The 12,500-nt window shown below is 42.6% G+C and overlaps 1 protein-coding gene across 3 annotated transcripts in view; it reads right to left on the bottom strand.

The window, feature by feature from the left end:
* LOC115230022 (sodium-coupled neutral amino acid transporter 9) overlaps nucleotides 1–12,136 on the bottom strand; it is a 37,757-nt gene extending 25,621 nt beyond the window's left edge. For 2 of the 3 annotated variants that reach the window (XR_004997424.1, XM_029800261.2), the window contains exons 1-7: nucleotides 12,060–12,136; nucleotides 10,325–10,402; nucleotides 8,159–8,303; nucleotides 6,592–6,683; nucleotides 4,411–4,474; nucleotides 2,933–3,026; nucleotides 2,199–2,234 (exon numbers count right to left, since the gene is read on the bottom strand). Coding sequence is in view for 2 of the 3 variants with exons in the window: in XM_029800261.2 (XP_029656121.1) it covers nucleotides 2,199–2,234; nucleotides 2,933–3,026; nucleotides 4,411–4,474; nucleotides 6,592–6,680 (283 nt within the window). In the remaining variant the exon portion in view is untranslated. The remainder of the gene's footprint in view (nucleotides 1–2,198; nucleotides 2,235–2,932; nucleotides 3,027–4,410; nucleotides 4,475–6,591; nucleotides 6,684–8,158; nucleotides 8,304–10,324; nucleotides 10,403–12,059) is intronic. The other variant, XM_029800262.2, reaches the window with a different exon arrangement.
* Between the last annotated feature and the right edge of the window lie 364 nt (nucleotides 12,137–12,500).

The following is a 12,500-nucleotide window of genomic DNA, read 5'->3' as shown; positions in this document are numbered from 1 at the left end:
GAATTTACCATGCTACGCCAGACTTCACGGTCCATCATGGCATTACGGAGGTCCTGTTGCTGGATGCCTGTATCCCTGAAGATTACATCAGGGTAGGAGAGCATGCACCCTCTGGTACTGTGAGTAGATGGCTTCCAGAGGAGAAGAGTAGAAATTGCCTTGTTTTCAGCTCTACAACAATGTCCAGCAAACTGGACTCTCCTACCTTTCACAAGAGATGATATGTATGTATATATTTATATATATATCATCATCATCATCATTGTTTGACCATGGTCGAGACAATGGAATTTACCATGCTACGCCAGACTTCACGGTCCATCATGGCATTACGGAGGTCCTGTTGCTGGATGCCTGTATCCCTGGAGATTACATCAGGGTAGGAGAGTGTGCGCCCTCTGGTATTGCAAGTAGATGACTTCCAGAGGAGAAGAGTAGAAATTACCTCGTTTTCAGCTCTACAAATATATCCAACAAACTGGACTCTCCTACCTTCACAAGAGATGATATGTATGTATATATATATATATATATATATATATATATATATCATCATCATCATCATTGTTTGACCATGGTCGAGACAATGGAATTTACCATGCTACGCCAGACTTCACGGTCCATCATGGCATTACGGAGGTCCTGTTGCTGGATGCCTGTATCCCTGGAGATTACATCAGGGTAGGAGAGTGTGCGCCCTCTGGTATTGCAAGTAGATGACTTCCAGAGGAGAAGAGTAGAAATTACCTCGTTTTCAGCTCTACAAATATATCCAACAAACTGGACTCTCCTACCTTTCACAAGAGATGACACAGGTGGTAGTTTCCCATATATTTGCATTTTGGTTGGATGGCGCTTCCACGAGAGATTTTGAGCTCTGATAAGGAGGCGAGTGTAGGTTCCATCCAACCGCCTCTCAGGCTTCTTTGATAACGTCCAGGTTTCTGAGCCCTATAGTAGCTGGTGCACTACTGCACCCCCAGCCCCTGCAGTTCTAGCACGCAATCCAGCCTTCTGTTTCTCCTCACTCGAGAATACAGGCCCAATATACTTAACCCTTTAGCATTTAATCTGGCCAAAATATTGCATTTGTTTTCTGTTCAGACTGGCCAGATCCAGCCTCTCACACCTACCCAATAATGTCATACTAGAAGTAAACAATCCCCAAATTGGAATCTCAAAGCTACGAGATATTGCAAGATTAATTTGAAACAATGTGGAATAAATAAGTAAACTAGACAGCCCAAATATTCTATCTTATGCTCAGACCAGCCAGCTCTAACCCATCACAATCCCCAAATTGAAGTCTCAAAGCTACAAGATATTGCAGGATTAATTCGAATCAATGGGGGAATAAATTAATACATTTGATAGAATATTCTGAAGGTTAAAGAGTCAGACTTTTCAACTCCTGCTCTCTGTAAGGTTCTGCTTATTCGTAGAGTTCACTGGGAAGACTTCCTTCAGAGAACAAATGTCTCAGTCTTTGCAACATCAATTCTCAATCCCACCTTACCAATTTTTGGCAGAAAATGATTCGGTATATATCAGAGATCAAAGAATCTTTCAAGATTGAGCTACCACTTATCTGCATTTTGTGGGGTCACTTGCATGGCACTATGGACTTGAGATTAGGTGCATAGCCGGACGTTGTAGTGGACAAACAACAGCAGTAATTTTATTCAGCTGAATACACGTCATTGATTGGTTGAAATTACCAAAATACGACAACTTCAACACGAAATAACTTTGAAAATAGAAACTTTTCTCAACAACACTAAGAGTAAAAGATGATTTATATAACACATTCTACCAGTGTCCGAAATTTGAAAGTGTTTAGTTACAAAAAAATTAATTTCTCAATCTGCCATTGAAAAGGAAAAGATCCCTATATATATATGTGTGTGTGTGTGTGTGTGTGTGTGTGTGTTAGCATGTGTGTGCACTTTTTACATTCCTGTTTGCCGGACAGCTGTGATGAAAACCGAGTAACAGTTATGTGATAATTTTGCAGTTTTAATAAGAAGTATATTACTCTGTCTTTGGTATTTGAGTACTATTTTCTCGATTTTCTTTTGCACTTATGTATACACACTCAGGTATATATGTTTGCATTTGCATGTGTGTGTGTATGCATGTTTGTATATATATATATATATATAGCAGCTTGATGTATACAATCAGGGTGATTTACATACCCAAAGGTAAACCTTCTGACAAAGATAATTTTGCTTCTGAAAAAAAAATAACAAAAAATAAAATTTTTAAAAATGTCAAATGAAAACAGTTTCTCAAATAATTTTTAGGCAACTTTTGTATAATTTTCATTTTTTTTTCCAAAAAGTTTCATGCCACATTTTGATCCAACAGTGGCCACCACCCCCAAAATCACAACACTTCACTCTTGTAACACTAGAACAATAACCTCTAAACATCAACACAGCTGACAGTCAGATATCATCACTCCACACTCCACTCAACCACACACCTCCACTCCCTCAGTCCTCAACTCCACTCACTGAGTCCTTACCTCAATTCACTGATTTGTAGACTCCACTCACAGTTCTTGCCTTCACTTATTCAGTCTTCACCTTCACTCATTTGATCCTTACCTCCACTCACTCCACCCTCATTTCCAATAAGTTAGTCGTTATCTTCACTCATTCAGTGCTCACTCCCACTCACTGAGATCGAGTCCTCACTTCCACTCACTCAACTTATTTGGTCCTTACCCCCACTTCCTCAGGCCTCACTCTTTTCTCTGACAATCACCACCTACACTCCACTCAGCACCACCACATCTCCATTCAGTCTCCACTCAACCTTCCACCACCGCCACCGCTACAAGACTCTGCTGAAGCCCCCCCCACCCCGCGCCCCCCGCCACAGCAACAACGAACATGAAAACAAGGAGTAGTAACGAAGTACTCACCCATGCCGTGTGTAATGCTGATGATCCGGTAAGCAGAGTAACACATGAGGGCAGCCATGAGGATCAGGAGGGCAACACCATTGGCAAAACCAGCCTGCAACAGGAACAAACATAAAAACAATATCGACCCCAGTACGAAACTGGTACCTAATTTATTGGTATTTCGCCTGGTGTGCTAACGATTCTGCCAGTTCACCGCCTGAATAGTTATAATATTAATAATCTTCTCTACTATTGGCACAAGGCTTGAAATTTTTGGGGAGAGGGGGGGAACCAGCTGATTAGATAGACCCCCAGTACGCAACTGGTACCTAATTTATTGGTATTTCGCCTGGTGTGCTAACGATTCTGCCAGTTCACCGCCTGAATAGTTATAATATTAATAATCTTCTCTACTATTGGCACAAGGCTTGAAATTTTTGGGGAGGGGGGCAGCTGATTAAATCGACCCCAGTACGCAACTGGTACTTAATTTATTGGTATTTCGCCTGGTGTGCTAACGATTCTGCCAGTTCACCGCCTGAATAGTTATAATATTAATAATCTTCTCTACTATTGGCACAAGGCTTGAAATTTTGGGGGAAGGGGGGGGGGCAGCTGATTAGATCGACCCCAGTGCGCAACTGGTACCTAATTTATCGAACCCCAAAAGGATGAAAGGCAAAGTCGACCATGGTGGAATTTGAACTCAGAATATAGCGACAGACGAAACGCTGCTAAGCATTTTGCCTGGCATTTTAACAATTCTGCCAGCTTGCCACCTTAATAATAACAATAATAATAATAATAATAATAACAATAATAATAATAACAATAATAATAACAATAATAATAATAATAATAATAATAATAATAACAATAATAACAACAATAATAACAACAATAATAATAACAATAATAATAATAACAATAATAATAATAACAATAATAATAATAACAATAATAATAATAACAATAATAATAATAATAATAATAATAATAATAATAATAATAATAATAATATAAAGGAAATTGGAATAGAGTGCCCAGTAGAACTGTTACAAAAGGTTTGCTTTATTATATTGCCCCACCACCGTACATATCTCTATTTTTTTCCTGTCTTTTATTCAGACATAGTGTATCTAGGACTACATTATCTACTGCGTCCGTCCTTGTTGCTGTTTAGCCCCAGGTCAGCAGACTTATAATCAGCAATGATCCAGCTGTGACCATCCTGTCATTTATTCACAGTGTATCTAGGACTACATTATCTACTGCGTCCGTCCTTGTTGCTGTTTAGCCCCAGGTCAGCAGACTTATAATCAGCAATGATCCAGCTGTGACCATCCTGTCATTTATTCATAGTGTATATAGGGCTACATTATCTATTGTGTCCTGCTTTGTTGCTGTTGTCTGGCTCCTATTTCTAGCAAATCATGCCACCAAGGAGAGACTATGGTTTGTTAGGGCGGAAACAGGTATACAAAAGGGGTACTTACCATTTTAAGGGCCCATGGAATGCTGAGTATGGAGGTCCCCATCATAGTGTTCCACAGGGAGAATCTGGACAAAGAAAGAGAAAAGGGGTCAGAAAGGAATGGTGTAGTACAGGTACCAGTAGAGGTATGTGGTGGTATGGGCACTAGTTGTGGTGGTGATGGCAGTCAGGTGATAGTAGTGGTGGCATTAATGTGGTATAGAATATATATATGCACATATATAGGCACAGGTGTGGCTGTGTGGTAAGAGGCTTGCTTTCTAACCACATGGTTCTGGGTTCAGTCCCACTGCATGGTACCTTGGGCAAGTGTCTTCTACTATAACCTCAGGCCAACCAGAGCCTTGTGAGTGGATTAGGTAAATGGAAACTGGAAGAAGCCCATCATATATATATATATATATATATATATATATATATAAAGTTAATCCAAACAAGAAAACACAAAAAACACAACAACACGAGGACGTGGAAGAAATATAGTATTATTGGACGCTCAGGAAAGAAGGGAAGACGGAGGGTTTAACGTTTCGAGCGGAGCTCTTCGTCGGAAACATAGGAGAAGGAAAGATCCAGTGAGGAAAAAAAAATCGCCAACGGTACACACGCGGTCACATTATATATATATATGAAAATAAACAAAAGACGAAGGCAGGTGGAGTACAAACAAACAAATGTATTAGTATAGCGCTCAGGAATAGAAATAAAACAAGTCTTTTACGTTTCGAGCCTACGCTCTTCGACATATATATATATATGCATGTGTGTGTGTGTGTGTGTATGTATTTGTGAGTGTAAAAGCACCCACTACACTCCCAGAGTGGTTGGCATTAGGAAGGGCATCCAGCTGTAGAAACTGCCAGATCAAGATTGGAGCCTGGTGCAGCCATCTGGTTCGCCAGCCCTCAGTCAATCATCCAACCCATGCTAGCTTGGAAAGTGGACGTTAAACGATGATGATGATGATAATGATGATAGAAACACCCACAACTTCATCAACTCCAAACGATATTAACTCAACCAAGCCATAAAATGTTAAATAATATACTTACTATTTCTATTCATAATCCCCAAATTTTCCATATTACAGACTCCATGTGTTTCATGAGGGTATGTATGGTATTGTCAAGACACAAAGTTTCATTCAAAAACTCATCTTTATATATAAAAGAGAAGTTGTGTGTCTGTCTCCTACGATTTAGATTCCTAACTACTCCCACATTTTGCGGTGCAGTTTAACCAAATTTAACCAAGTTTAACCAAATTTAACCAGTTTAACCAAGTTTAACCAGTTTAACCAGTATCTTATAGTCATGATTCATATCGAGCCCTTCTGGGTATTAGTGCGCATCTACAATGAGTCTACGATTTAAAAAAATATTTACCATAATTTTTTCCCATTTTTAATGCATTTTTTTTTGCTATTATATAAGGGAAGTAACTCACTAAAAATGCTTATATAGTTATTTCCCTTACAAACCCGAGCAACGCCAGGCGATACTGGTAGTTGTTTATATTCATAACCTCTTGACTATTGCAGGTGTTATGTTCCAAAACCCCCTGCGATTGGTGAAAACCCACAAAGTAGAAACAGTACTGTATATTTTTTTGAAATTATTTTTATAATTTGTATTTATTTTATTATAAATGCAAAACAACACCACGGAGGAATCAGTGGAAACTTGAATAATAAACTGTGATAGGTGAACCGTGACAGGTGGACTGCAATATGGCAAGGGATTATTGTATATAAAGGTGCAGCCTGACTGTGGTAAGAAGTTTGCTTGCCAACCACATGTCAATGTATGGGGTTGTCCCTGTGTGTGTGTGTGTGTGGTGTGTGTGTCTCAATATATGGGGTTGTCCCTGTGTGTGTGTGTCTCAATGTCTGGGGTTGTCCCTGTGTGTGTGTGTGTCAATGTCTAGGTTCAGTCCCACTGCATAGCACCTTGGGCAAGGGTTCTCTACTATAGCCCCGGGCCAACTTTGTGAGTGGGAGAGAAGGGAAGATTTTTGGTTTGGCCCAGGGTATTAGTAAAAGACAATTGCACGAGGTGCCATGCAGTAGGACTGAACCCGCAACAATGTGGTTGGGAAGCAAACTTCTTACCACAGTCCCATGGCCAATCCTGCCCCCCCCTCGCCCCATGTGGGGATGTTTATTTGAAAGAGAATCACTTACATGGTGACTAGGCTTCCTTGTTTGGATTCAATCTTGTTCGAGATGGAGACGATTGTGATGAACTGCGGGGGCACGACATGATCCGGCATTGTCTGGATGTAACAACAACAAGAACAACATAATTAACAGCAGCAAAAGGGGAACATCTAGGTGCTAGAAATAGCAGCTAAATAACCCTCTTCTCAAATGGTACCTTTAAATGTTCAGTAAAAAAGGGAGTTTCATGGCTGGAAGTGTTTTTATAATAGGTCTTCTGGATTGGAAATTACCTGGGGTTAAACAACAACACTGATATCATGGCTTCAGATTTTAGCACAAGGCCAGCAAGACTGGGCTTGCGAGTAAGTCAATTACATTGACCCCTGGTGCATAACTGGTACTTAATTTATCAATTGTGAAAGGATGAAGAGCAAAGCAGATCTGAGAGGAACTTGAAATCAGAATGTTTGATATCAGAGATGAAACGTGGCTGAGTGTTCAGCCTCCATGGGTCAATGAAGATGGCAGTTCCCTGCCTTTGCAGAAACCACGACATATTGGACAGTAAAAACAACACACAGGGATGACCCCAGACATTGAGACACACACACACACACACACACATAGGGACAACCCCAGACATTGTGACACACACACACATAGGGACAACCCCAGACATTGACACACACACACACAGGGACAACCCCAGACATTGACACACACACACACATAGGGACAACCCCAGACATTGACACACACACACACCCACAATAGGGACAACTCCAGGGTTTCTATGGCTGGATGCCCTTCCTAACCCCAACCACTTTACAGAGTGTACTGGGTGCTTTTGCACAACACCAGCATGGCACCTCTGAGTCTGTAAAATTAGGGATGCTCAACAGGGGATGAACATATATGCAAGGGCAATGAGCATGGCAGAATTATTAGCACACCGGGCAAAATTCTTAGCAATATTTCTTCTACCGATACGTTCTGAGTTCAAATTCCGCCGAGGTCGACTTTGCCTTTCATCCTTTCGGAGTTGATTAAATAAGTACCAGTTACGCACTGGGGTCGCTATAACCAATTTAATCTGTTTGTCTGTCCTTGTTTGTCCCCTCTGTGTTTAGCCCTTTGTGGGTAGTAAAGAATTAGGTATTTTGCTTGCCGTTACGTTCTGAGTTCAAATTCCGCCGAGGTCGACTTTGCCTTTCATCCTTTCGGGGTTGATAAATTAAGTACCAGTTGCACACTGGGGTCGATATAATCGGCCTAATCCGTTTGTCTGTCGTTGTTTGTCCCCTCAGTGTTTAGCCCCTTGTGGGTAGTAAAGAAACATATGAAGATGAAGGCCCCAGCTGATATGGTCAATGATGCAAGTGGCTGAGCGCTCCACAGACACATGTACCCTTAACATAGTTCTCAGGGTCCTTGTTTGTCCCCTCTGTGTGTTGTCCCCTGTGGGCAATAAAGAAATATATATGCAAGGGCAACCATACTTTTGCTTTGCTTAAATATTTGTTGAAGCTAATTAAAATCAAAGACTCAGTTAATCAATTAATTGATCAATAATAATTAGACAACTTACAAAGATCAATGGACTGGTTGGTTCATCTGATTGGTTAGCATTGATCTTCTCCAGGTATTTGTAATATTTATAACGACTGATGGCAGCACACACAGCCGGGTCACTGTCAACATGTTGGATATAATTGTGGAACTGGACTGGGTTCCTGGAACAAAGAATATGGTAGAGGCGATGAAGGTGGTGGTGGTGGCGAAGGTGGTGGTGGAGGCGAAGGTGGCAGCGGCGAAGGTGCTGGCGGCGGTGCGAAGGTGGTGGTGGTGGCGGCGGCGGCGAAAGTGGTGGTGGTGGTGGCGAAAGTGGTGTTGGTGGCGAAGGTGATGGTGGCGAAGGTGGTGGTGGTGGCGAAGGTGGTGGTGGAGGCGAAGGTGGCAGCGGCGAAGGTGCTGGCGGCGGTGCGAAGGTGGCAGCGGTGAAGGTGCTGGCGGCGGTGCGAAGGTGGTGGTGGTGGCGAAGGTGGTGGTGGTGGCGAAGGCGGCGAAAGTGGTGGTGGTGGTGGCGAAGGTGGTGATGGTGGCGAAGGTGGTGGTGGTGGTGGCGAAAGTGGTGTTGGTGGCGAAGGTGATGGTGGCGAAGGTGGTGGTGGTGGCTGAGGTGGTGGTGGTGGCGAAGGTGGTGGTAGCGGCAAAGGTGGTGGTGGTGGTGGTGGTGGTGGTGGCGAAGGTAGTGCTAGTGGTGGTTGCGGCGAAGGTGGTGGTGGTGGTGGTGGCGAAGGTAGTGCTAGTGGTGGTTGCGGCGAAGGTGGGTGGTGTGGTGGTGGCGAAGGTAGTGCTAGTGGTGGTTGCGGCGAAGGTGGGGGTGGTGGTGGTGGTGGTGGTGTGCGAAGGTAGTGCTAGTGGTGGTTGCGGCAAGGTGGTGGTGGTGGTGTGGCGAAGGTAGTGCTAGTGGTGGTTGCGGCGAAGGTGGTGGTGGGGGGGGGGGGTGGGCGAAGGTAGTGCTAGTGGTGGTTGCGGCGAAGGTGGTTGGTGGTGGTGGTGTGTGTGGCGAAGGTAGTGCTAGTGGTGGTTGCGGCGAAGGTGGTGGTGGTGGTGGTGGCGAAGGTAGTGCTAGTGGTGGTTGCGGCAAAGGTGGTGGTGGTGGTGGTGGCGAAGGTAGTGCTAGTGGTGGTTGCGGCGAAGGTGGTGGTGGTGGTGGTGGCGAAGGTAGTGCTAGTGGTGGTTGCGGCAAAGGTGGTGGTGGTGGTGGTGGCGAAGGTAGTGCTAGTGGTGGTTGCGGCGAAGGTGGTGGTGGTGGTGGTGGCGAAGGTAGTGCTAGTGGTGGTTGCGGCGAAGGTGGTGGTGGTGGTGGTGGTGGTGGTGGCGAAGGTAGTGCTAGTGGTGGTTGCGGCGAAGGTGGTGGTGGTGGTGGTGGCGAAGGTAGTGCTAGTGGTGGTTGCGGCAAAGGTGGTGGTGGTGGTGGTGGCGAAGGTAGTGCTAGTGGTGGTTGCGGCAAAGGTGGTGGTGGTGGTGGTGGCGAAGGTAGTGCTAGTGGTGGTTGCGGCAAAGGTGGTGGAGGTGATGAAGGTAGAAGTGGCGGTAGTGGCAATAGTTGTGGTGCTAGTGTCAGAATAAAAAGCAGGATGGTCATAACTGGAACCTTTTTGATCACAGGTCTGCTTGATCAGGAATGACCTGTGGCTAAACAACAAGGAAGGACACATTAAACAATGTAATCCTAGATACACTATGTCTGAATAAAAGACAGGATGGTCACAGCTGGAACATCTTTGGTCATATGTCTACTCGATCAGAACTGACCTTGGGCTAAACAACAAGGAAGCACACATTAGATAATTGTAGTTGTAGATATACTATGTTTGAGTAAAAGACAGGATGGTCACGGATGGAACAGCTTTGATCATTCGTTTACTGGATCTGGACCGACTTGACTCTAAACAACCACATCAAATCATGTAGTCCTAGATACACTACGTCTGAATAAGAGACAGGATGGTCACAGCTGGAAAATCTTTGATCATAGGTCTGCTGGATCAGGACTGACCTAGGGTTAAACAGCAACAACAACAGAGAAAGACACATTAGATAATGCAGTCCTAGATACACAATGCCTGAAGAAAAATCAGCAAGGCCACAGGTGGAACGTCTTTGATGTTGTGTCTGTTGAACCAGGACTGACCATGGGCTAAACAGCACCAAAGACGGAAAGAAAAAGGTTCAGAAGACTACTCACCTGACCCTTCTAACTTGATCTGCTGAGTTACTGGTAGACTCAGGAGATGCGGTGATGAGTAACTTTGGTGGCTTCGAACTGGAAGGAAAAGAAAACTCAAAAAAGTTAATTCTATATTTTAGAGAGTGGCTGTGTGATAAGTAGCTTGCTAACCATCCACATGGTTCCGGGTTCAGTCCCACTGTGTGGTATCTTGGGCAAGTGTCTTCTGCTATAGCCCCGGGCCGACCAATGCCTTGTGAGTGGATTTGGTAGACGGAAACTGAAAGAAGACTGTTGTATATATGTATATATATATATATATATGCGTGTGTGTGTTTGTGTGTCTGTGTTTGTCTCTCTAGCATTGCTTGACAACCGATGCTGGTGTGTTTATGTCCCCGTCACTTAGCGGTTCGGCAAAAAGAGACCGATAGAATAAGTACTGGGCTTACAAAAAAATAAGTCCCGGGGTCGATTTGCTCGACTAAAGGCGGTGCTCCAGCATGGCCGCAGTCATGTAAAAGAGTAAAAAGAGTTAATTACATTTGATGGACAGGTGTCCACACCTTGTTTCTTGTCACCACAATATTTCGGCGGATGTACTCTCCACCCTTCATCAGGCGTTCTGCTGGAATTTCAAACCCAGCCCCTTATTTGACTAATACTCTTTTACTCTTTTACTCGTTTCAGTCATTTGACTGCGGCCATGCTGGAGCACCGCCTTTAATCGAGCAAATCGACCCCGGGACTTATTCTTTTGTAAGCCCAGTACTTATTCTATCGGTCTCTTTTGCCAAACCGCTAAGTTACGGGGACGTAAACACACCAGCATCGGTTGTCAAGCAATGCTAGGGGGACAAACATAGAAACACAATCACACACACGCATATATATATATATATATATCCTTCAAAACTTCCATGCTACTATTTTTTCATTGTTTAAGAAAAATGTCCATTTCCTTGGTTTTGTGTTTATGTTTTCGTTTCTCATTGTGTTCGACGTTTTTTTGGTGTCCTGTACCTATATATGCGTGTATATATACATGTAGAGGTAGGTACGTACACATATGTATGTATATAAATGTATGTGTGGAGGCGCAATGGCCTAGTGGTTAGGGCAGCGGACTCGCGGTCGTAGGATCGCGGTTTTGATTCCCAGACCGGGCGTTGTGAGTGTTTATTGAGCGAAAACACCTAAAGCTCCACGAGGCTCCGGCAGGGGGTGGTGGTGGTCCCTGCTGTACTCTTTCGCCACAACTTTCTCTCACTCTTTCTTCTGTTGGCCTGCTCGCTTAGCCAGTGGGGTGGCGTCATTTGAAGGCTAAAACAATGTGAAGCGCATTGTGACCAGCGATGTGTAACAACATCTGATGGCCTGGTCGGTCACGGGTGATATATGTATGTATATATGCTATGTTTTATTTATTATTTTGTTATTATATATAACACACGTATCCACTTCTAAGTAAGCCTTTATATATATATATATATATATATATAATATATATATATATATATATACATGATGGGCTTCTTTCAGTTCCGTCTACCAAGCATGGAGATATAATAGAAAACACTTGCCTAGACTGCCATGCAGTGGGACTGAACCTGGAACCATGTAGTTGGGAAGCAAGCTTCTTACCATAAATATGCCTACATACACACCCATGTGTGTTTGTATGCTTGTCTTGACAGATAAACCAAAAGAGAGAAAACAAGAGAATGAGAAATAGATGACCATTATATCCTACCGTATTTCTTGGTTCCTGTCTAAAGACTGGACTTCAATGTTTGGTTCTACGGGAATTTCACTGTAACAGATAAGAGCAAAGGTTAGTCTCTCTCTCTCTCTCTCACTCAAACATAATCTATGGAAGCACAACTATACACATATATACTATGCAGGCATACAGAAAGAGTCAAAGGTACAACCAACATACATAGATGACTATATAAATATATATATATATATATATATATATATATATATATATATATAATATATATTATATATGTAAATATATATAATATATATATATATATGTAAATATATATAAATATATATATATATATGTAAATATATAAATATATAATATATATATATATATAAATATCTATATACATGTAAATATACATATATCTATACATATATATATATATATATATATACATATATATATATAATACAATGC

This window comes from Octopus sinensis, unplaced genomic scaffold (genome assembly GCF_006345805.1).
Source record: "Octopus sinensis unplaced genomic scaffold, ASM634580v1 Contig14123, whole genome shotgun sequence".
NCBI lineage: Eukaryota > Metazoa > Mollusca > Cephalopoda > Octopoda > Octopodidae > Octopus > Octopus sinensis.
Note: the sequence above shows the minus strand (reverse complement) of the source record. Positions and strands in the feature narration are given on the sequence as shown.